The 26,696-nt window shown below is 38.6% G+C and overlaps 1 protein-coding gene across 3 annotated transcripts in view; it reads right to left on the bottom strand.

Annotated features, from left to right (window-relative positions):
* EYA1 (EYA transcriptional coactivator and phosphatase 1) overlaps nt 1-26,696 on the bottom strand; it is a 166,308-nt gene that overhangs the window by 7,634 nt on the left and 131,978 nt on the right. For all 3 annotated transcript variants that reach the window (XM_080802030.1, XM_080802031.1, XM_080802032.1), the window contains exons 12-16: nt 19,489-19,547; nt 19,216-19,376; nt 18,317-18,431; nt 18,067-18,188; nt 13,114-13,214 (exon numbers count right to left, since the gene is read on the bottom strand). In XM_080802030.1, coding sequence (XP_080658156.1) covers nt 13,114-13,214; nt 18,067-18,188; nt 18,317-18,431; nt 19,216-19,376; nt 19,489-19,547 — 558 coding nt within the window. The remainder of the gene's footprint in view (nt 1-13,113; nt 13,215-18,066; nt 18,189-18,316; nt 18,432-19,215; nt 19,377-19,488; nt 19,548-26,696) is intronic.

Here is a 26,696-nt window from a genome sequence, read left to right as displayed (position 1 = left end):
GTAGCTATGATGATAGTTGTTAAGTAAACCTATTACTTATTGTGGTAATCACTTCACAATATATGTAACCAAAATTGTTATGCTGTACACCTTCTCAAATTTATATAGTGATGTCTACCAATTATATCTCAATAAAACAAAAAATCAATGGATGCATTCAGAGTGAGGAGAGCTCAGTTATAAGCTGGAGAGGGTAAGTTGGGCCTGCACTGAATTTGAAGAATGGGCAAAGCTGGTTAGCTAGATGGGAAGAAATGGGACTCCAAGTCAGGAGATCATATATAATAAGGCTGATAGGTGGGATGAACAGAGCATTTAGTGTGACACGATGGGGCTGGGACGGTATGTTCAAAATAAAGACTAGTAAGGAAGGAGCTTTTTCCAGGTAGAAGCATTTGGAATATCTACCCAGGAGGGATGGACTGGAGGTGTGGCTGACCAGTAGTAGAGAGATTATGCCAAGGGATAGTGGAAATGGAATGTGTACAATGGATAGGAGCCACATGAAGAAACAATAACATATGTCTTGGTGATGGGTTGGAGGAGGAGAATACCAGGCAAATTTAAGGGGTGAGCTGAGTTACTTTATTAGCTGACATTCAGATGGGATGACTTAGGATGCCTAAATGGAGATACTCCATCAGGTAACGAGAGCCATGGGACTAAAAACAGAGCTAACCACAAATATAAACAGAAAAGATAGCTGAAACTGATGAGTATATTATTAGTTTATCAAGATTAGGCATATATTGAGAGAAATAGATACTAAGGCCAATATCTTGGAAAGTAGCACACATTTTTGGGTTATTAGAACCAAAATATTCCCTAATGGGAAAATGACACATCCTTCTTGCTCCTCTTGTCCACATGTGCAACTTTCCAAATCCCTCTAATTTTCCTCCTCATCTAGTATTTTGCATTTATTCTTTCTAGATATACATAAAATTACTAACATAAAAAAAGCTGGGTGCATGAACACTCACATGTAAACTGAATTTTGCTGAAGAATATATTAATAAAATGTTAAAAACCACAAAAGGATATAACCTTTGGCTCAGGTAGTGTACTTCTAGGAATTTATACCACAGACACACTTGCCCATGCATGAATCACATGAAGACCATTCACTACAGAACTGTTTGTAATAGTAAATATGGGAAACCACCTAAATATTCACCCCAAGGGACTCATTGAAGTGTAGCACATCCAAGTAATAGAATGCCAGTGCTGCCATTTAAAAGAATTAGAGATACAGAACTCCATGCACTGATATGGAATGACTGCCGGAATATATTGTAAAAACAAACAAACAAAAAAACAGGTACAGAAAAAAGTTTATAGTTACAATTTCTATGGGGAAAAACGAACATAGCTTTGCTTTCATATTATGTCAGGAAAATTTGCATATGGATGTACAAATACTTCCCAAATTATAAGTAAAAAGATCTTGGAAGACAGATTATTCTAAAACTTCAGCATGAAATTTATTGCACAGCATTGCTCTTTTATTATTTGCATATCTGGTCCTACTCTAGACCGAAGTGAATTCTTTAAGAACAAAGATGAAATCCAATTCAAGAGCTGGCATATATAATGTTCTCATTAAGAACTAAGTGAAATGGCTTTAGAATAATAAAATTCTCTGTACTTGGTGTTAGTAATCCCCTTATCTCAAAATCTATAAGAAAAAAATTCATTAAAGATATTATTATTTATTTTTTTTACAAAAGCAGCTTTCATTTTTCTCAATAAGCTTGGAATTGAGCATTATTAATCAGGTTCTCCATTTCATCTTGGATTTCAGCAAATTTTGGAGTTCACATTTAAAATGGACATTTTTTGTTTGTCTAGTATGGATGGCAATGCAGGAAGACCCTGAACCCACCTCCTCCATGAAAACACTAAGTAGGCACTTATTTAGTAATAGCTTCTGAAGAATTGCAAGCTGACTGAACAGCTTCTTCACAACCAAAGACAGACTACATAGAGAATGGCAAAAGAAACAGAGACATGAACCCTCACTTCCAATGCTGTGAATCATAGCAGGGTGGGATAGTACCAAGAAACCCTGAACGTATTTGTCTGTCCTGGGGCACAAAAGCTGCAGGTTAAAGGGCAATTAGGATATAAAGGATCTAGCTCTAGAACTCTACCAGTGAGAATGCTGCTGAAAAATCTCTCTGCAGTGGAGGGGTGGGCAACTGCCATGCTTTATATTTCCTTTCTACCTTGATAGCCTGGACAGAAGCAGGGGCTGGGCAGTAGAACTGACCCACTCCCTCAGTGAGCCCATAGCCCACTGGAGTCCCAACTGTCCCACAAAGGTGACCTGATGGCAATAACCCATGTTCTCTATAGCTCCAGTCATCTTGCCAAGGTGACACAAGTGCAAAGCAAACCAAAACACTCCAGGCCCATACCACTTTTGTTGTAGATGACTTTCCAGGGCACCCTGAGAAGCCATGGCCCATGCCTACCTTGGCTGCAGCCACCCTGCCATGGCACTTCTACATAAAATATTCTGAGATACACTGGCTTACATCCACTTCAGCTATCCTGCCATGGTGCTCTCTGCACGAAGAGCACCAGGGCAACCCCAGCACTGAGTAGCCAAGACCATGCCAGCCATAGCTCCAGCATCTCAGCCAAAGTCACCAGGCATACACAGTCTACATAGAGGATGACCATACACAAGACCATTCCTTCAAGTTTAGGAGAAATTGCTGTTGTGCTTAATTCATATAAGCAAACACAGAAAGTCAAGCAAAATGAGGAGACAGGATTACGTTCCAAAAGAAAGAACAAGCTAAAACCTCAGAACACAAACTAACTGAAACAGAGATAAGGAAACTATCTGATAAAGAGTTCAAAGTAATGGTCATAAAGATGCTCACTGGACTGAAGAGTGTATGAACTCAGTGAGAATTTCAACAAAAAGAAAATATAACAAAGAATCAAAGTTGGAGAATATAATAACTGAAATGAAAAATAGACTAGAGGGAATTGGCAGCAGATTAGAGGATGCAGAAGAAGACATCAGTGATCTGGAAGACAGGGTAATGGAAAGCACCCAAGCTGTATAGCAAAAAGAATTAAAAAAAAAAAATAATAAGGACAGGCTAAAGGATCTCTTAGACTACATTAAGCAAACAAACATTTGCAGGTCCCAGAAAGAAAAGAGTGAGAGAAAGCAGCAGAAAACTTTCCTAATCTGGGGAAAGAGACATCTAGGTTAAAGAGGTGCAGAGAATTCCACACAAATGAACCCAATGAAGTCTATACCATGACACATAATAATTAAAATGACAAAGTTTAAAGATAAAGAGAAGTTTTTAAAAGCAGCAAGAGAGAAGCAATTAGTTATATATAAGGGAAACCCCATAAAGCTATTGGCTAATTTTTAAGCAGAAACTTGGCAGGCTAGAAGAAAGTGGCATGATCTATTCAAAGAGCTAAAAGGAAAAAAACCTACAACCAAGAATACTGGGCAAGATTATCACTCAGAGTTGAAGGACAGATAGACTTTCCCAGACAAACAAAAGTTAAAGGAATTCATTGCCACAAGACTGGTCTTGTAAGAAATGTTAGAATCTTTAAGTGGAAGCAAAAGGCTATAATTAGAAGAAAATTATGAAAGGACAAAATTTCACAAGTAAAAGTAAACATACAGTAAAGGTAGTAGAAAAGCCCTTTATAAATCTAATATGAAGGTTAAAGACAAAGGTAATAAAACCAAGTATACATATAAAATTAGTTAAGGGAACTCACAAAATAAAACGATGTAAACTATGACAACATGCACCTAAAACAGAGAAGTAAAAATGAAGTTCTTTTACTATGTGTTTGATTTCAAGTGACTATCAATGTAATATAGGCTGCTATATGCTTAGGATAGTATATATAAACCTCATGGCAACGACAAACCAAACCCAGTAAGAGATACATAAGAAAAAAAAGAGAAAGAGAGCCAAAGGTAACATTAAATAATCCATCAATCACAAAGAAAGAGAGCAAGAGAAGAACACAGGAACAGAGAACTACAAACACAACCAGAAATCAATGAACAAGATAGCAATAAGTACATCCCTATCAATAATTATTTTAAATGGTCTAAATGCTCCAATTAAAAGACACAGGGTGAAGGAATGGATTAAAAAACAAGACCCATCTATATGTTGTCTACAAGAGACTCACTTCAGATCTAAAGACACATACAGGTTGAAAGTAAAGGGATGGAAAAAGATATTCCATGCAAATGGACAGAGATAAAAAAGCTGGGGTAGCAATGCTTATATCAGACAAAAATAGACTTTAAAACAAAGACTGTAAAAGAAAGAAGGACATTACATAGTGATAAAGAAATCAATCCAACAAGAGGATATAATAATTGTAAATATCTATGCATCCAACATTAGAGTCCTAAATACATAACACAACTATTAACAGACAGAAAAGGAAAAAAATGACAGAAATACAGTAAGTATAAAGGGCTTTAACAACCCCTTTACATGAATGGGTAGATCATCCAGACAGAAAATCAGCAGGGCTCTGAATGACACATTAGACTCAATGGAGTTAATAGATGGGAGTTAATAGATGGAGTTAAACCACAGAATATAAATTCTTTTCAAGTGTACTTGATATGTTCTCCTGAATAGTTCACAAGCTGGGCCACAAAACAAGTCTCAATAAATTTTAGAAGATCAGGGCACCTGGGTGGCTCAGTGGATTAAGCCTCTGCCATCGGCTCAGGTCATGGTCTCAGGGTCCTGGCATCGAGCCCCGCATCAGGCTCTCTGCTCGACAGGGATCCTGCTTTCCCCTCCCCCTCTGTCTGCCTCTCTGCCTACTTGTGACTTCTCTGCCAAATAAATAAATAAAATCTTTAAAAAAATAAAAATAAAAAAATAAATTTAAGAATATCAAAATCATTTCAAGTATCATTTCAGACCACAATGGTATAAAACTAAAATCAATTTAAAAAAACTGGAAAAAACACGATGTGGAGGCTAATGGGTCAACAAAGAAATTAAAGAGGAAATAAAAAATACATACAGATAACTGAAAATAAAAACACAAAGGTCCAAAATCTTTAGGACCCAGTGAAAGCAGTTTCAAGAGGGAAATTTATAGTGATCCAGGCCTACTTCAAGAAATAAGGAAAATCTCAAATAAATAATCCAACCTTACACTTGAAGAATTACAAAACACAGTGTGTGGATGGAAGGAAATAATAAAGTTCAGAGTGGAAATAAGTAAAATAGACTTAAAAAAATAGAAAAGATCAATGAAATCAAGAGCTGGATCTTGGAAAAGTTAAACAAAATTGATAAACCTTCAGTCAGACTCATCAAGGAAAAAAAGAGGACTTCCATAAAATCAGAAATGAAAGGAGAAAACTAACAACATACACCATAAATACAAGGTATTATTAGAGGCTACAATGAAAAATCATATGCCAACAAATTGGACAATGAAGAAGAAAGGGATGAATTCCTAGAAATGTATGATCTAAAAAGAATCAGGAAGAAACAGAAAATCTAAACAGACCAGTTACTAGTAATGAAATAGAGTCAGTAATAGAGTCAAAAATTTCCAACAAATAAATGTTCAGGATCAGACGGATTTATAGGTGAATTCTGTTAAACATTTATTGTTCCAGTTTTAGTTTATGTGCTGCTACAGTGAGTAGACTATCAAACATTTAAAGAAGAGTTAATACCTGTTCTTCTTAAAGTACTTCTAGCAATAGAGGAAGAAAAATTTCCAAATACATTCTATAGGACCAGCAAGCACTACCCTGTTACCAAAACCAGGCAAAGACACTACTTAAAAACAAAAAGAAAAAGAAAAACAAAACAAAATAAAAAAAAACAACTACAGGCCAATATCCCTGATGAACACAAATGCAAATATCCTCAGTAAAAATTAGCAAATCACATTCAACAATACATTAAAAGGATCTTTCGCCATGATCAAGTATGATTTATTCTATGGATGCAAAAATGCTTCAATTTCTGGAAATCAAATGATACACCACCTTAATAAAATCAAGGATAAAAATTATCTCAATTTGCAATCTCAATAGAAGCAGAAAAAGCATCTGACAAAATGCATCATACTTTCATGATAAAAACTCAACAAAGTGGATTCAGGGGAATATACCTCCATATAACAAAGGCCATATATGATAAACCCATAGCAAACATCACACTACATTACAAAAGACTGGGAGCTTTTCCTCTAAGATCAGGACCAAGACAAGATATCCATTCTTCTCTCTCTTATTCAATGTAAAAAAATTAGAAATAAAAGATAAATAGACTAAAATAGAAGTCCTAGCTGTAGCAATGAGATAAGAAATAAAAGCCATCCAACTGGTAAAGAAAAAGTAAACTGTCACTATTTACAGATGACATGATACTATATATAGGAAACCTTAAAGACCCATGCAAAAAAGTATTAGAACTCATAATGAGATAGCAAAAAGAAATCAAGAAGACAATTCTATTTATAATTGCACCAAAAAGGATAAAATACCTAGGAGTAAACTTAATCAAGATGATGAGTGAACTATACCTGAAAACTGTAAAACATTGATGAAAGAAATTAAAGATGACACAAATAAAAAGATATTCTATGCTCATGGATTCAAAGAATCAATACCGTTAAAATTCCTATACTACCCCAAGCGATCTACAGATTCAGTGCAACCAATATTGAAATACCAAGAGTGTTTTTTCACAGAACAAGAACAAATGGGGACGCCTGGGTGGTTCAGTCAGTTAAGCATCTGCCTTCAGCTCAGGTCATGATCCCAGGGTACTGGGATAGAGTCCCACACAGGGCTCCCTGATCAGCGGGGAGTCTGCTTCTCCCTCTCCCTCTACTCTCTCTCTCTCATGCACTCTCTCTCTAATAAATAAATAAATAAAATCTCAAACAAACAAAAAAGAACTAGAACAAAACTTACTAAACTTTGTATGAAGCCACAAAAGACCCTGACCAGCCAAAGCAATCTTGAGAAAGAAAAACAAAGCTGGAGGTATCACAATCTTAGATTTCAAGGTATACTATAAAAGCTGTAGTAATCAAAATAATATGGTGCTGGCACAAAAACACACACACACAGATAAATGGAACAAAATAGCCCAGAAATAAGCCCATATGCATATGGTCAATTAATCTACAACAAAGGAGTCAAGAATATACAGTAGGGAAAAGGCAGTCTCTTCAATAAACGGTAGTGGGGAGATTGGACCATTATATATAAAAGAATAAAACTATACCGCTTTCTTACACCGGATAAAACAATAAACTCAAAATAGATGCACGACTTGAATGTGAGACCTGAAACCATCACAGTCCTGGAAAAAAACAGGCCGTAATCTCTCTGACATGGGCTTTAGCAACATTTTGCTAGATGATATCTCCTAAGGCAAAGGACACAAAAGCAAAAACTATTTGGACCACCCCAAAATAAAAAAGCTTTTTGCATAACAAAGGGAACCATCAACAAAATGAAAAGGGAACCACCTGAATGAGAGAAGGTATTTGCAAATGACATATCTGATAAGGGGCGGTGCTATCCAAAATACATAAAGAACTTACATAAGCCAACACCAGAAAAACAAACAATCTGATTAAAAAGTAGGCAGAGGACCTGTATATACATTTTTCCAAAGAGGACCTACAGATGACAATTAGACACAGCAAAAGATGCTCAGCAGATCACTAATCATCAGGGAAATGCAAATGAAAACCACAGTGATCTCTTACCTTATAACAATTAGAATGGCTAGTATCAAAAAGACAAGCAATAAGTGTTGGTGAGAATGTAGAGAAGAAGAAACCCTGATGCACTGTTGGTGGGAATGTAAATTGCTGCAACCACTGTGGAAAACAGTATGGAGGTTCCTTAAAAAAAATTAAAAATACAAAATGCCATATGATTCAGTAATTCCACTACTATATACCCAAAGAAAATAAAAATACTAATTCAAAAGGTATCTGCATCCTTAAGTTTATTGCAGCATTATTTCCAATAGCCAGGATATGGAAGCAACCTAAGTGTCCACTGATAGCTGAATGGATAAAGAAGATGTGATATATATATATATATATATATATATATATATATATATATAAAATTATATGGTAAGATCTCACTTTTTCTGTGGCTGAATTAATATTCATATATATATAAAATTATATATTATAATATATAAATTATATATAATTTATATATTATTATATATAATTATATATATATATGAATATTAATTCAGCCACAGAAAAAGTGAGATCTTACCATTTGTGGCAACATGGACAGACCTAAAGGGTATAAGTGCAATAAGTCAGAGTAGACAAATGCCGTATGATTTCACTTCTGTGTAGAATCTAAAAAACAAAACCTATAAACGAACAAACAAAAAAGCTGAAACAGCCCCTAAATTCAGAGAATATACTGGTTGCCAGAGGTGATAAGGGTGGGGGGATGGGCAGAATAGGTGAAGCGAGTGGTAGGTCCTGGCTTCCAGTTATGGAATGAGTAAGTCATGGTGATCAAAAGCACAGCAAGGGGATATAATCAGTGGTATTGTAATAGCGTTGTATGGTGACAGATGGTAGCTACCCTTGTAAGGAGCACAGTATAGAGCTGTAGAATAACTGTGTTGTACATCCGAACCTAATGTAACTGTGTGTGTCAGCTATATTTAAAAATACACACACATACATACATACATGCATAAAATGGGCATTTATTGATGAAGCCTTTGCCATTATACAGAATAATGGATGCCTGCCACTTTCTCCCTGGTGTTCACCAGCAACCTATTTCAAGTAAGTTTAGTTTAGTTGTGGAGTTCTAAAACAAGGGCACTTTTATTCTAGAATCCAAAACTGCTACTGGTACGCAGAAGACTATTACTTACATTTTGACTTTTTAAAAATCATATATATGCCTATCATTGTCACGCAAAGGATGCTGTATTAGGGAAACATGAAATCCTATGCTAAAAAAGAAAGCCTGGCAGATCTTGACAACAGAAGACCCAGGTCAGAGAAAGTTATCCATATGGCTCGTCTCACATTCTCTGCAGTCTTTCTAGGAACAAAGAGGTGCTTGCAGAAAACTCTTTCATGCAACCTTTTTGGAAGAAAGTTGTTCTTTTAAATAAACAAAGGTATTTTCAACTTTTTCTCTTTGATGGGCTATGTTTTAATGATACGAATTATAGAATTAGATAAAATTACTGAAAGCCCCAGGACTATACTGGCAAAGAGAACAAAGATGACAGAACAGACTTCAATTGACCATAACGAAACAGACGACTGGCAGAATACTTACTGGTTTCATTTCTGAGCTTGAAAAAAGTAACTACCTCAAGCAAAAGAACATTATTTAGAGAGATGAAAGACATCTCTACAGGGAAAAAGAAAGAATGTTCTATTAGATTTTTAAAGGACTTAGGAAACTAGGAGAGACAAGCTAAATGGTTAAAATTGACTTAGAAAAACTGCAAAATGTTTTGATTTTGCAAAGCATTTTAGTGCTCAAACTTGCAGAACTTGACTGGTTCACTATTCAATAATCAAAAATGCTCACAAATGGTATTAGAAGCAATTATTTATTTTTCAAAATTTTAATCATGAATGTAAACTTAGAAGAGAATACTTAAATAGTTCTATCTGCCTCCCAAAAGGAAAGAAGCAAATATTGTACACTTCATTCTAATAATTTTTTTAAAAAGCGTGAAATTTTTTTTTTAATCAAATAATATTTAGGGTATGTAAATCAAATTTATAATTTAAAGGAACTTTGTGCTCCATCTCATGGATATAATTAGCTTCAAATCCTAGTTTGGCTACTTCTAAGTTATGTGGTCTTGGCCAAATTATTCACCTTCCTGCACCTTGGTTTTCTCATATATAAAGTGGGTCGAAGAACTCATTCCTCATAGAATTACGATAAAGATTTAATGAGATAATGGCTACGAGGTGCCTAAAAGAGAGTGTGGAACATAATAAGGGGTTTATCATTGATAATAATTCTTCTTTCTCACCATTATGATTATTAATCTTTTGACAGCATGGATAACCATCTCTTAATTTATTTCTTTAGCTTGAATTTTTATATAGTTTTTAAAATGGGATATCGCTAAGTAGTATTCTTTCCCCCCTAAATTAAGCATTTTCCCTAAGTTAAATATTCTCTTATCTCTCTGCAGAAGACCACTTAGAAAGAGACTCTTCTATTGTGAATTATTAGATCCCTGTTGTTTAACTCATGCACAGAATACTGCTATTTAAATACTAGCTGACCTAACAAGGTTAGACAGAATATAAGAAAGGAATGGTCAATTGGTCACTGTGGATGACAGATTGATGACATCTGAATTTTATGTGAGATTATCAGGAATCTGAACTTTCTGAAAAATCTGTACCTTGCACACACACACATAAACAGTCTTATAACTCCTGCTCACATTTTTGTCAGAGTCCCCACACCAGTAAGTCTCAAGGTGCAGAGTTTGTAACACATACTACTGGATCCTTATGACATATACTCAACCCATAACATCAAACCAGAGAGCTGAAGCTAAGAATACTCATTCCAGTCAAAAAATTCACCATTCTGCCAAGAGAACAAATACTCTAAACCATTACCACTTCCAGTTCTAATATCAAACCAAGAATTCCTTTACTTTTTCCATGTTATGTTCACTCATGATGAACATCTAAGAAACCTGCTTCTCTGAAAGGTTTAGGAAGTGACTTACCCATACGGAAGCCTTGCTAGGGTCCAAAGGATTCCTGGCATCCTTCTGCCTACCACAAGCTGGAAAGCCACATTTTGGCAACCTTCTCCTGAAGCTCAACTTTTTGGTGACTACTAGGGGGAGGATGACCAGCTGAGTGGGCAGAGTCACATCTTTGCCCCTGGGCTGCAGGGGCATGAGATGTGACTCTTCATTTCTATCTGTTCAAAGTGTGCACGTCTACCCCACTAGCCAGTAGGAGGTCCTGTCTAGGAAAGGCATGGAGGATTCTAGAGGCTTTTCCCAGGAAGAAGACTTGAGTCTGGATTCCCATTAAACATCCTCTTTAACTCACTGGGGCTGAGTTTTAGGTATTCTAATTTAGTCTGGGGAAAATTTCACTTTATGGAAATAGGCCAAAGGGCTGACGGATGTACTTAATGATCATGGTGGTTGCCCTCTGGTAAAGTTGGAATGTCAGAACTAGGGGTTGTATGTAGCAAATGCAGCTTTGCATCAACCTCTATTGGATCTGAAGCGTGTGTGGGTTTCCGACCACACCGATCCCACTTGGGGAAGCATTGTGTATCAACGCGTATAAGTGACATAATATGTTATTTATATATATTATAATGTATTATTTATATATAATATAATATAATATAATATATTATTTATAAAATTAGGGTCTGTTTCTCTGCTTTTATTAGAATTCAGAGACCCTGAAAGTGAATTAAATCATCTTTAGGCTCTCTAAGAAGGCTGGTCACGTGTCGTGCTGAATGCTGAATCTATGTTCTGGTGACTTTATGGGTCACTTCTGTTATATACTAGAATACTCCAGAAGAGCTGAATTGTTGCATCCTTCATGGAAATCTACAGTGGTTTCTATGAGTCAGTGTGTGGGGAAAGGAAGGGAAAATAATTCTATTGGGTAACCTTATAAAATACTTAATGCTCTTCAATTTAAAAGATATTTAGAGAGTACGACCGTGCTAAGATTTAGGGAGTTGTAAAAAACAAACAAACAAACAAAGCAACAAAACAAAAAAAAATGAAAACAAAGTCTCAAATGACAAACTAAGCAAAATAAGATCCCTACCTCTTGAGCTCATCTTTTACTGCTGAAACAGGCATATCCACAAATAATTAATGAGAGTTCTATCACTCTTTGCACACTTTATAAGTACCAGGCTCAGTGTTATGTGTTTTACATCTTAAACAAATGTAATTCTTAAAACAGCCCAATGAGCTAGATGCTGTTATTACTGCTATTTATAGATAAGGAAAGAGAAAGAGGAGGGATCTATAGCTTGTTCAAAGTCACAGAACTGGTAAGCAGTGGAGCTATAATTCAAACCTGGGCTGTCTGCTCAGTCAAGCTATTTACAACTTCTCCAATTAAAGTGTGAGTGGGTACTATAATTAAACTCTTACAAACAAGGGAAATAGAAGAGGTGGTGTAGGCATGGATTTTGAAAAATAAGTAAGACACTGACAGTAGCGCATTAGGGAAAAGAACATACTAAGCAGAGGTGACGGCTGGGAGGGGTTGCTGGGCATGGCTGGAGAGATGGCAATGCCAAATGCTGGGGTGAGAAAGATGGTCCAGGTAGGCTGTGTCTATCTAGACTGTGAAGACCCTGAATTGTTCCGGAGGGAAGAAATGTGGTCCCTTTCTCCTCCCCTCTTTTGAAATGCAATAAAATACACTAATGAGCAAGCTTTTGCTGAGGGAAATGGCAGAAGGACACTTGCAGGGATGCAGAAGAAAGAGAGGGTGTTTAATGGGCAAACTGGGAGTCAAGGGACTCGCCGTTGGCTCTGCCTCCTGCTTCTTTTCCAAATCTCCCAAGGGAGGCTAGAGGTCGACCTTGTGATACAAAGAAGGCACTCCACTCTACGACGGCAAACAGTTTGGCAAACCAGCCCTGACCAACTGGTAGAGTCTTTCTGAGGTGATATTTAGAAGGTTCTTAGGCTGAATTCAGGCTCAGGTAGGTTTTAATCACTTGGCAATGTCTGCCATGGGGCAGAATAGGACATGTTCACATGAGCACAGCAAATGTGTTATCTCTGTTCTGGATGACGGCCACAGCACGAGACCTTCCTCTCTGCTCAAAAGTCTACATTCTGTGAAGACCAGCCATCCATGACGTTTGAGTTTGCATACGGTACTCTTCAAAAAGACCATATTTATTTAATTGTACTGTCCTTTTTCATTGCTTACAGTTCTGAACACATTTCTAATTTATTTCAGAGAAATGGAACTTGTTTAAATGATCCAGCAATGAGCATTCTGAAGACAAAAAATTAAATGGTACGAGATGCGCTATCCAGGAACACTGACCTTTTTTGCTCCTTGTTCTTCTTCCACACCATCTCCTATAACGACGTACACCACTTTTCTTCCAAACCTTTGAATTATCCTCTCAAAACAGCTTTCCTTTCCTAATACATAAAAGTAAATTATAAAAGTGTAAAGTTTGGGTAACTCAGTGCTATATAGCGCTTGAACTTTTTATACAAAATACTTCCTTTATGCTTCTGATTCAACTCTATTCTACTTGTACAAACTGGAGAAGAGTGCTTATAGATGCCATTTGGGTAGAATTTGGAACAACAAGGTAAATTACAAATTGTAAATTATCCATGTGGTGACCTGTCCCTTGGAAATTGTCAATTTTATTTTTTAAAGATTTTTTTTAAATTTATTTTTGCAAGGGAGAGAGAGAAAGCATGCGTACGTGAGCATGAGCAGGGGGGTGGGGAGGTAGGGGGGCAGAGGGAGAAGCAGGCTTCCTGCTGAGCAGAGTCTGATTTGGGGCTCCATCCCAGGACCCTGGGATCATGACCTGAGCTGAAGGCAGAGGCTTAACCAACTGAGCCACCGAGAAATTGTCAATTTTAATATTCTTTTCTCAAGGGCTCATTTATTAAAAAGCAGGATCTAGTCGATTATAGTACAGCATTTGGGAAAAAAGTAATGTTTTGCAGCAGTACTTTTTTTTCCTACCAGCTGAGACTTAATGAAGGCATGCAATTCTGGCAACCTCTTTGAACTTTATTTAAAAAATGTTTCACGATATACCAAACTCTGAAAGTAATATCTGATCCCAAGTCTATTGGGAAGAATGAAAGAAACTAATTGGTTTTGTTATAGCAGGAGAAATCAAACAGTGGAATCCCTTTATTAGTTCGTTTTCCAGTTGGGAGTCTATCTGAATGAAACACCACTGCCCCCAGCCCCCGCCAAACCTAATGTGTTTTCTTGGAATCTTCTGGTAAAACTGTTTCTGAAATAAATGTCAGGTAATTTGGGGCACTCCAGAAAGATCATACCTGCCCTACCCAGGCATCTAATGTCCAAAAAAGCACCTTCCTAGAGGAAAAACGGGATAAAGGTAACAGAATACCTTTATCTAATCTTTCCCAAGTCAAGACTTGGTTTGGGCTCTCTGGGGGCCCATCCCTACATTTAACACAGCCACTGTTGCTCCTTTAGAGAAGAGACTGCTGTTCCAAGTCCTGGGCTGCCAACAGGACCATTTTAACGGACAATGGGATAGTTTATAGTTTTCAAATGTAAATGAATGAGCAGGCAGCATCTCTTTCAAATAAGGATCAGATATACTCACGAACAAATTGCTTGTTTGCTTAAACAAATGTCTGCTTTATATTTGTATTTTGCACTAAAATCTCTGGTTTGCATCTGACAGAGTGAAATCTGGCCAGCCTTATTCAAAGGATGTAATTTCAATGCTTCTTTAGTTGCCCACTAAACTGTGAAATATTAAATCACTTTAAGAAACAAATACAAAGGGTAGTTTCCACTGCAAAAATATACAATCAAAAATTCAGATGTCATGAAAGTTTTTTCCTCCTTAGAGGGAAAAGTTTATGTGTTTTTGCCAAGTTTCCCTTTCATGGGAAAAGGAAGGTAAACTCAATGTTATTTAAAGGTGAGGCTGTGGTGGACAAAAAAATTTCTCACCTATATCCTATCTTCTATAGGCTTCACTGTAAAGTCTGGGTCACATAGATTCTTCCATAATAAAGACTGAGAAACTGAAGCTGACTTTTAGAAGCTAATGAGAGATCCTACATGAAATTTTCATTTTGATGAATTCATTTTATCTGGAAGAACATCATAGCCCTGCTAAAAACGAGATACCAGTTATCTCCTTCAATTACTGCCACTTGCCTAAAAGGAAAGTTCCTGGGTTTTCTGCATCTATTCACAAATTATATCTCATTTGATGGCAAAATTGGCAAAACTATAGGAGTTTCAATCTGTACTTTTCTTATTTTTTATTTTTTGAGAGCAAGAGAGTACAAGGCGGGGGCAGACAAAGGAGAAGAAGAGGGAAAGAGAGAATCTTAAACAGGCTCCATGCCTGGCCCAGAGCCCAATATGGGGCTTGATCCTGGGACACTGGGGTCATGACCTGAGCCAAAATTGAGTTGGACACTTAACTGATTGGGCCACCACCAAGGTGCCCCACTTACTTTTCTTATTAAAAATACCATAGAGGGACGCCTGGGTGGCTCAGTTGGTTAAGCGGCTGCCTTCGGCTCAGGTCATGATCCCAGGGTCCTGGGATCGAGTCCCACATCGGGCTCCTTGCTCAGCAGGGAGCCTGCCTCTCCCTCTGCCTCTGCCTGCCTCTCTGTCTGCCTGTGCTCACTCTCTCTGACAAATAAATAAATAAAATCTTTAAAAAAAATAAAAATAAAAATAAAAATACCATAGAAAAGTGGTTCTACCTCTGGTTTTGAGGTAATTTCTACCACCTTTTTTAATCCTCATTTTTAATTCTGTATTGATAAAAATTAAAGTTCAGTATCATAAAATACCCATTAACAATACCTATTATACACTTAATTGTTATAATTTTCTATTACCCTAATGTTTTCAAATTATTTAAATTTTTTGGGATTAAAGTTCAATGCTCATGACATGTAATACACTACTTGTTCTTTTCTTCTGGGGAGCTAAGCATTATCCCTTCCATTCCATAAACTTTTTTGGAAATTGTTCTTCATGTGCTGATAAATGTTTACCATGGACTCCTGTTTATAAAACACAGTATGATTCCTCTTTATTGTTATGGATAACATAATTATCTGACTTAATGTAAACAGTTATTTTTACGGACATGAGAACATATAAAATCTGGTTATATTGGGCTACCAGGAATTCTATTTGGAACATTCTTTTCTCTTAGTCTCTTTTCTTTTCTTTTTTAAAAATTTTATTTATTTATTTGAGAGAGAGAGAGAGAGAGAGAGAGAAAGAGAGAGGTGTGGGGGAGGATCAGAGGGAGAAGCTGACTCCCATTCAGCAGGACTCTATCCCAGGACTCTAGGATCATGACCTGAGCCAAAAAATAAGGCAAACGCTTAACTGGCTGAGCCACCCAGGTGTCCCATTCCTTTCTAAATATTTTCTAGCATTCTGTTCTTAGTGCTTCTCAGGAGGCATCAGTCATTCTCCAACTCCAGCTATTTCCAACTTGACAGGGTTAGGTGAATATCAGAGGCCCTTCACACTCAATACTGATAAAATCTAACTCTTATCTTTCCCATCACACCTGATTTTCCCCATCAGTTAAAAGTGGCAGTACTGACCCAGTATTTAAGAAAAACCTCTGTGTCAATCTTCTTCAGAATAAACAACCATTTACTCATCCATTTTATTTAACAGACATTTACTGAGCACCTAGTATGTGCTGGGCACTATAGCCACAATGATGAGCGACACAGAAAGACTCAGTTATCAAGGATATGACAGTCTGATAGGAAAGTCAGACTATGAACAAATAATTTTAAAAGTAATTCTTTAGCAAATACTTAGTAAATGCTTTTAAAAAAAAGTATTGAAAGTATACAAGTGTAGTTAGATGGAGACTAGAATTCTACTTTTGCCCTTTTTTCTTTACACAGGATTGAGCAGCCAGAAACAATCTTCTTCCCACCTACTAGGATCCTCATCCCCCTTCCCCAGGACTCACTAAAATAATATCTCATTAGGGTGATGAACAAGGCCACATATGTCTAAACCTAAGTCTCTACCTTCCCAGCTTCAGCTTCGATGATCCAGGATGTCTTTCAGTCCCTTTGCTCTCACTAGCCCAACTGCCTATTAACTCTTATGTGTACCTCTATACCCAGCTCAAATGCCATTTCTTCCTTTTAGTGTTCACTTTATGCTTTCTGCCTCCTCCTGGGTGGGAATGAATGTTTCCTCGTTCAAGAGCACATTCAGGCATTTAGTGGTAGAGAGCTGCCTAGGTTACAGAAAGGAGTCTGGACCCTGGAATCAGACCTAGCTTGACCCTTACCTTTACCAGCTGTTAACTTGGACAATTAAGTCTCTGAGATTTAGTGTTCTCATTTGTAAAATGGAAAGGTTATGAAGATTGATTTTAGTATGTAAAATGCTTAGTATATAGTTCTGGACATCTGCTAAATATGTGATAACTGCTCATTTGCATACTTGTCATATTACAGTTATTTAGATGTCTGCTTCCCCCACTAAATGGTGAATCAAATTTCCCATTAGTCATCTTTCTCCAACTATGATTACTTCTTTCAAACATTTAATTTTTTTTTGGTATCCCTATAACAAAAATGAGAACTTGATTGTTTATACATGTTGAATTAAAATAAAGCAAAAAAAAAAAAAAAAAAAAAGACGGTTCCGGTGATGATAATTTAAAGAAAGCTATTAGAATTGTTTCATTTATACTTTGTAAATCTCCATGTTACTATTTGTTTTAGCTTATTGGATATTTTTGGTGATGTTATCTAAAACACAAATAAGGTAATAATCCAGAACTGATGCTCAAGTGACAGTGGCTAAAATGCATAGGCCTTTTTTTAAATTTTTTTTAAAGGTTTTATTTATTTATTTGAGAGAGAGAAAACATGAGAGGAGAGAGGTTGGAGGGAGAAGCAGACTCCTTGCAGAGCAGGGAGCCCAATGTGGGACCCAGTCCCAGGACTCCAGGGTCATGACCTGAGCTGAAGGCAGTTGCTTAACCAACGGAGCCACCTAGGCGCCCTAAAATGCATAGGTCTTAATGTTAACCAGTAGAGTAATATTTTTTGAATTAAGCTGCATGGCCTATGATTTATATTTCTTTTGATGTTTAAAGCCAATTCCAACAACAAAATTAGATTGTCCCTCTAGTTTTCTGACACCTAGTATAATGAAAAAAGTCCCATTTTCTTTTACACATTCACTTCTACTAGCCCGAAGAGAAAGTGTCAGGTACAAAACAAAACGAAAGCAGCTCACCTATTTTTGTTGCACTGTAAATATTTTCTATTGGAAATACAATCCCTAATCCATATAACAGGACTTTCGCCAACGCTGGGATAAGTTGAGTAGTTGTGACTAAAATATTCACACAATTCGTCCTGTGAGAACCAAAAAGAAAAAAAAAAGAAAAAAGAAAACTGATGAAAAATGAATCTCCAAAATGAACAAATATGAGCAAAGGCTGTTTTCCAGCAAAAGCACCATGGAGGGACTGGCGACAGCCTACCGGGAGTGAATGAGCGTGAGTGCTTTCAGGGCCAGTGTCAACCAAGAGTCCGTCAGGGCTTCAATCTCGGCCCTTAGCTGTAGCCAGGCTTCCCTTTTGGCTGGACCAAGCAGGCCTGTGAATTTAAAAGCACATGAATTCCTTCGTTACCAATGTGTCTAGCCAACTTTATAAATAATAAACATTTAATACTACTCCCAATATCATCCTCAAGCTTTATAGCATATCAGATAATTTTTCACAAATTAGCATCCATTTGACACATATTTATTTAGTACTGTAGGAAAGGTATTTTTCTACCCAGTCAAGGTGCTAAACTCACAGAATATAAACTTGGATCTGTCAATGGTCGGGCACCTATGACATCTTACGGGAGGGACTGATCCGAAATAACTCCTACCCAAAGGAAAGCCTAGGCAGGAGATTCTGGATGTCATCTTTTTAAGCATGTGGATTTAGTCATGCTGGAAACCAAGACACCCCCAAACTTTTCATTATTAAGACAACATATTCCCTTGTAAGCTAAAGCCATTTTGAAACACAGTTGAATGAACTTTACAGTCCATCTCAAGTGTTTTAGCCAAAGGTGGTTAATCTCACATCTCCTTGGAAGGACAAATGGCTATCAGAAAGGTCAAGAAACTGACTCTGGGTCCCACACACTACAAAGTAATGGAGTCAGGACTAGATTAGGCTAGCCAGGGTGGCTGGTTCAAGTTCAATATTCCTGTCACTAAATCACAACCGAATAATCACAGGTCAGATGAAACCATTCTTAAAAAAGCTATGACATTAAAAAAAAAAAAAAAAAAGCATGATGTGTAAGTGTGTATGGTACTTGGAGAATTTTTCCTAGACTATTTCAATAACCTGGTAAGATACTGGGGGTAGTTACTTGCCTCCAACGTTATTTTTGTAGGTATTGTAGATCTCTTTTACCCGTCTGTAGCGGAAAGCCAATTTTCTCATCCAGTCTACACCACCCCGCACGCCGGTTGCCAAGCATAAATTAGCACTGGTGGCTGCAGCAGGAAAGCCATCTGTTCCAAAGTTATATGTGCTATTTAGATGCAAGAAAAGCCCAATGTTAACCAAACAGAAAGTTCATCTTCATTAGCTGAGCCATTAAACTATAAATTGGAGAAAATCACTTCACATTTCAACATGCTCACCTTAGGTCTTGCCCATTATCATCTGAAGACACATCATCTATATGAACTTGGTCACATTCCTAAAATGCAATTAAAATGAGACAGGTTCATTCTCGAGGAGCATCTTCTTTTTTTTGTTTGTCGCTGTTGTTTTTTGAACAATCACACACAACTGTTTAAAAAAGCCCCAACTTTAATTGGACTATTTTTCCACAATGTCAATCAGTAGGGGTCAGTCTTGTGAAGTTGATATTTTTACCTACTCCAATCCCTCTTTTAACATAAAAAATGAGCAATGTCATTTAGGACTACCGTTATTCAGCTTCAGAGAACACATTTTTGTGTTCAGAAAGGAAAGTGATTGAAAAAAATTAGCATATGTGTTCCATAAACCTCAGGTACCTGAAGACATCATGCTGCTCAAAGCGGATTCAGTCAGTGCCCAGGCATAACTGAAACCAGACATTTCAGTAAATGTAACATGCTAGAAAAATTAAACCTGATGCTAACTGCCAATGAAATTATGACCTCTGATTGCTGTTGAGCCACACACCAACAGAGCCTGAGGCCAGTGGGCTGAGGAGCCCAGACGAAAAAATCTGTTACTGGTTTGCCATTGATTTGAGAGATGTGAGTTTTATTCTTTATGTGTGTGTGTGTGTGCGTGTGTGTGTGTGTGCGTGTGTGTGTGTAGGAGGAAGAAAGCATGGGAGGCTTCAAAACCCAAATAAAAACAATCAAACCATGGGGTGTTTTTTACTTTTTTTTTCTTTAACTGTTTCACTATTATATATTCCTTTTAAGTGTTGGATTTATGGATTTATTATAGAATGAGGTTGTGGGAACAGACCTGATTTTTAAATCCCCAAACCACGTGTAAACTGTTCAGAATGGGAAGCTGTGATTTTGGAATACAGCTCTGCGAGACTGAGCTGATGATTATGCACCTGTTTGCATATGAGCGCCCCAAAATCCCACGGCAGCGATATCCCCAGGCCCGAGCACAGCTGTGTAAGGAGCAGACAGGTATTTGTTGAACGAATGACAGCATACTAATCTGGAGACACACAACTAGGTCTCCCACCAATAGACAAGGCACGCATACCTGGTGTGCTTTAATATTACAGTCATGATTCTCTGCAGACAGGCTCCGAACACCTCAGAGCCCTTCATCGTACTTATTTTGGTTTAAAGTTTGAGTTTAAAAATATTATTAAAAGATTTCCAGGTATGTACCCTGTATTTTAAAAGTTTCTCTTGACTAAAGCGCTGGTTATATTTCCTGTATAATTTTGTAAAATCTAGTCTATTTGTCTAGTGTTCAACATACAATTTGTAAAAGAGACAACAGACATAAAGCACCACAGTAATACAAGGTGTATTTTTATGTTGCGGGTTCCTTCTGAACAAATTTTTTTCTCTCCACGGATTTGTGAGGAAGGGAGCAGGAGATAGAAGGGGAAAGAAACTCAAACCAGCTGTTGCTTAACAGAATTAAAATCGTGACCCCCCAACCTCTTCCCTAAAGCATCTACTTTCCAGGCAACCGCCTCCCAGCAAGCAGCAAGTTCCAAGGAGGAAAAGACTTTGACCTTGTAACCCTCCCCTGCTCTCCTGAGGTCCATAACCTCAGATAAGAAAGAGGGAAAGCAAGTCTAGGAGGCCGCACATGTGGACTATGAATTTAACGTTTTAAAAAACAGGTCATTCCTGGAAAACATGTTGGAGGACTTCTCAGAGTTATTAATTTACTCATACTTCAGAAGATGAATGATAGTTGTGTTTCCTCAACAAGGTACTTATCCCGGGTTTAAAGAGTGACTCAATCATGAGTGTAGACATTTCTGGCACTTATCTAGTCAGAAATACATTTTTCATGTTGTTGGTAAACAACTCTTTGGGGGGGGGGGGCATGGTGAGTGTACAAAACAGATGAGAAAACCAAGACAAACCAAAAAAGTGTACTGCAAACCACCACCCCCAAAGACAAAAACAAAACCAGAAAAACTCAAAAAGCCGGAGCGCCGCAGTGGAAATTTTCTCTCTTTGGGGAGAAACAGGAGGTGGACGGTGAGGAAGTCCAAGAAGAAAAGCTCTGTTAAGAAAGGGTTTAATTCGATGAATCACACCAAAGCTGACTTACAAGTTACTCAGTTAACTCTAGGGGTGGGGAGAATTCCTTGGGAAGGCAGGGTGTTAAGAGGCTTTTCTTCAATGAATGCAGTTGTAAATCTCCATGACTAACAGAGAAGCCAGTTATCTTCCAGTGTTGTTAATGACTCCATTGTTGCTATTGTCTTCTCACATCCTGTATTTGTTTTCTCCCAGAGCTTTATCCAAGTCTTTTTGTTCCCAGGGCTGAGGCCCGCCTTTGAAGGACGGTTCAGGATCTCGGTTAGCTCTAATTGAGTGTCAACAACTTCCAGCTTCTACCTGCAGACCCCACTCACTTCTCAGAGATCTGATCAACTCTGGTGTGTTGGCAACAAAGAAATCGTCATTCTTCATCAGGAGAGTTGTTTTGTAGAATGATTTTCAGGAAAAGAGATGCAACCATCAGGAGCATTTTTTAAAGGGCCTAATTAGCACCCCAGGAATAGAAAGTTTAGAAACCATGAAAATGTCCAAGTACAATATGTTTTCAGAACTGTCCCTGTCATTTAATGACAGAAAACTATTATGCTGCACAAACTTTGGGTAGATAAGATACATACTAAAGGCCTATTCACTGAGTCTTAGTGTGAGCTTCTACATCTTGGTAAAAATGTCTCAGGAAATAGGTTTTATTTTGATGAGAAACTACATTACTATCTTGATGTTTACCTATTAACATTTTTAATTCCTCAAAGAACGGAGAATACGAAAATATAGAAGTATCTCGATACATGTGGAATGTGTAAACCTTTCTAAGTGCATCTATTCTCAAATTAGAAACTGCGGTTCCCCGCATCCTGACATCTGAAATTCTCCCTCCATTCTCCTTCCCCACTTTTCTTCAGAAACTATCTTTCGCTTGTCTTCTTAAGAGCCTAATTTTAGGTTTTCATGTTTGCTTTCCGGACTTTGTTGTTTTAGTTTCTCAATCTGTTTTAAACTCAGAAAATCAGATAATTGAAGGAGGGGAGCAGGAGTTCTGGACTCACTGAAACAACATGACAAAATTTAAAGCCCACTGAATGAATCTACAGACACAGAAAACAAGAATGAAAGCTTCCCATATTTCTAGGCCCCAAGACATAGTCCTAAAAACCCTATTTTGCTGCTTAATACACAAGTGCGGAACGTGTAGAATGGCATGGGAAAGGAAGTTTTTCTTCCAAAAAGACTGAATATGCTGAAGATGTACTTTTGAAATAAATCACCAAAAAGTCCACGACAGGGTTTTAAGGCACTGAAGTCATTACTGAGGCCAAGTCTTTGGCTAGCATTCCCATGTCTCAGGCCCACCACGGCCAGGTCTAGCAGGTTTTATGCATTAATATGCCCTGTTGAGGTTGGAGATGCCCCAGGTAGCCCTGCTGTGTCTGGGGATCTGGCTGGGGTCCTCATCTGGGGAGGAGTACTGCTTCTCAGGATGCCTGGTAGATTCCACACTCAACACACAACTGAGCTGGCTAACGGGTGCCTTAGCTTAGAAAAGAGGTCATTTATTCATTCACGTGTCCTCTTATTTATTAAGGGGCTACTATGTTCTGGATGCTAACGATGCAACATTTAACAGACAAAAATCCTTCCCATCTTGGAATTAACATTCTAGTTGGGCCAAACAAGAAAATATGCAAAATGTGTAATATGTTAGATGCTGATAACTGCTAAGGAGAAAAAACGGAGCAGGCAAGGGAATGATGCAATGCTGTGTGAGGTCTGGGGAATGGCTCTCTGCAGGCCAAGGATCGAGCAGGTTCAAGGGTCCTGAGGCAGGAGAACTCTGTGTGCTGGAGGATGAAGCAGGAGTGAGGCACTAGGAGGAGATCAGCCATCAGGCGGGAAGAGTTATAAGGGCTCGCAGGTGACCGCAAGGTGGTGGCTTAGGATGCAGCATCCAGTTTTCAGCCCCTGCCCTCAAGGCACATACAGTTTAGTCAGAAAGACAGAGAAGTTAATTAACTCCACGTGTGATGAATTACAATGGGAGTAGATGCTCCCAACCGCCTTGAGGAGCATTCAAAGGAACATCCTCCTGCTGAATGGCTGAATTCTATTTAGTCTAAAAGAGCTTCCAGGTCTGAAAAACTTCAATTGTGTTTTGCTAGATTGGGGAGGGACAGCACCGCCCACCGTTTATCCTCGGTGCTTTTGTGATGAAAGCAATCAAGAGATCAACGGCAGACTCTGACTGGAGATGGTTCATAGTCAGTGAAGTTGTGGTAACTGAAACAAAACAGCTTTTTGATCCCAGACTGTGGACGCCAGACCGCGACTTATGGTGGTGGTGAGGAGGTGGTGGGGGAAGGTGGCAGTTGTTGGGCAAGCCTCTTTCTCTCTAGGAAATAGCCCAGACTTCTTTTGCAGACATGCAGGGAACTCTATGGAGTTAGGAAGCAGGTCCCCTTCCCTTATGGGCTGGTTTTTGTTACCCTCTCAGTTACAGTTTTGAAATTTGCTACGGCAGCTGGCAAGGGATCAAGAGGCGGGAAAAAGAGTTATTTTTTGATAATGGCTTTTCAAAGGGAGGTCAAAATCAGCAACACTTTTGCATACAGGCTCTGTATCAAGTCAGTGATGGAGAAATATATAATTAACATGTTTATTTCATCATTTTGCATATACACTCACATAACACAAATTCTCAGAAAGAGTCAGGGCCAGTGCTAGGCCAAGTTGTGATTATCCTTCATGAGGAGAATTTTACAATTAATTTCCAAATTTAGATTACTGCTAAAGCAACTGGAGGTTGGCCTCTCCCTTTTCGGAAATCCTAAAGCACCAGGGATACAAGAGGTATTGACGGCACTTGATTAAATGTCCTATTTTGACACTTGGTATCCCTTGAAGAGTATATTCCTCCCTCCCCAAAGGGGAGGCAAACTACTCAATAAGTCATTTCTTACACTTCTGTGGAGATCTTGTGGAGGCAGGCACACAGTTTCTCTCCCTCACAGACATTCCTCCTTCTTGTTGAGCTGAATTAGGGTCACCAATTTATGGTCAAAGTGGATCAGTATATACTGGTATAACCCATTTCACAGATACAAAACATGAAGATGGTTAAGTGCCAAGACACTTTGCCTTTGACCCCTAACTCATGGTCTCTTCCCTCACCCATTTCACACGACGCCCACAGCTGCCGCCATCTAGATCCTCTGTGGTTTGTGAGTCGTTTGGAGCCCAGGAGACTTCAGGTGCAAAACACATCCTCCCCTTTGCCTGCCCCACTCCTGCTGTGCCCACCGTCTGTCACCACAGCCCTCTCTCCCAGCCTGGAGCTCAGATGGGAGTCCTCCGTCCTCCAGGACAGGCCCCAGCCCTGCATCTCACAGTGGGCCTTCCAATGCCTGGCCCTTCAGAGGGAAATCTTCCTGGAAGGAGAGCCACTGTGGTCACTGGGGCTTTGCCAGGGGTGGAGGGTACAGAGCATGACTGTGGGTGGTGAGAGGACAGGTGTTAGAATGACTTTGACATAGCGCGTCCTAAGGAGGAGGCCGGAGGCCCAGGAAGAAGGATCTGGCCAGGCAGATGGCAACAATCAGAGGCGCAGTGTTGAGCCCACAGGTGCAAGACCTGTGTAGAACCTCTCTTCTACACGACAGGATTCTATGATCATCTCACCGATAAACACCACAAACCAAATGACCAGAGTTTTACTTTCGCCCGGCTTCCCTTTATGTTCCAAGGCCTGTGCTTTGCAGAGGAGTAAAATAAATAAAATTAGCCAGCTTTAGTTACTACTGGCCCTCCGCTCGTAGACATCTAAGCGCTTACAGGCTGGATCTCAAAGGCTCACATGGATGGCTGGGGAAAATTGCCAACACATGGAGCAGCTGAATACCAGCCCTGGTGTTGGGAGTATGAAGAAAGCCACATGGGGTACGATCTCATAGCCATGTGGCAAAGGCACATTCCCTCTCAGAACTCTGGCTGCACTGTTATTCTGCCTTTTTGGTCCTTTCTGTCATTATTTTTGGCACTGCAACTCAAGCTGACCTTTTTCTGATCCATCATCATCTCTGGCCTTCCAGGGCCGGGCCACAGACATGTTCTTTTGGACCAAGCCCCAGGAATAACTCCGATTTTGTACGGGGGCTCATATGCAAAATATTAAGTTATGGCAGAATTTTTCTGCAAATATTTATTCTGCTTTGATACCGTAGTGGTTGTACTTTTCCTCCAAGCCTTTCACTTGTGCCATAATTATGTAAAAAAACCCATACCATTCAAGTTAGTTTAGGAAAATTAATAAAAAGAATTAAGACAGTTACAATGGGGCTTATTATCTATGCCAAGCAGTGATGTAATCGCCAGCCCGTTCAGGAACTATACCTCTGAACACGACACTAGAAACATAAACTCCAAGTATACCTAAAGTCTTTGAATAAACAGAGACTCTAAGAAGACTTTGAGGTAGACTGCCTGTTATGAAAGGGAACAATATAAAAATGTTACAAACACATCTTTGGAGAAGTTGAGTTACACAAGCCCAAATTCTGCCGACCGAGGCTCCATTCCCTCCATTTTCCAAATTTACCATGAGGAAACTAACACCGTACCGCCAACTAATTGTTTCAATACCTTCCTCTACAAAGTAAAAATGAAAGGAAAAAGAGAGTCACTAGAGAATGAGCTATTTTCATTTTGTCTGTATATCAGTGTGCCCACGGAGACCAGCTGGAGCTGGCTGAAGCAGAGGAAATGATCGGGGGTCCTCCGTCCCCTCCTGTCATGAAGCAATTACGTCTACTGTGCCCACCTCCCCACTGAACAATATAGATACTCGCTCAATACCTTAGACATCCACAAGTGACTAGAAAGTAGTTTTCCTCGTATTTCCCTACACGAAAATATTTATATACGGAGTACATAAGTATGCCCAGTACTTTAGAGACAAACACACAAGTTGTCTGAATGCTTTGACAAGTGATCAGCAGTGCTTTAAAAAGAAAAAGGTTGGGGGAGGGATGAGACAGCCCCCTGTGGGTCTTCCCACATTATCCTTCCTCTCACAGAAAGTCTAAATTATACAGATGGCATTACAGGGTGACCAGTATTTGAGGGACAGAGGTATAAGGGAG

The sequence above is a fragment of the Martes martes genome (genome assembly GCF_963455335.1).
Source record: "Martes martes genome assembly, chromosome: 4".
NCBI lineage: Eukaryota > Metazoa > Chordata > Mammalia > Carnivora > Mustelidae > Martes > Martes martes.
This window is presented reverse-complemented; position numbering and strand designations above follow the sequence as displayed.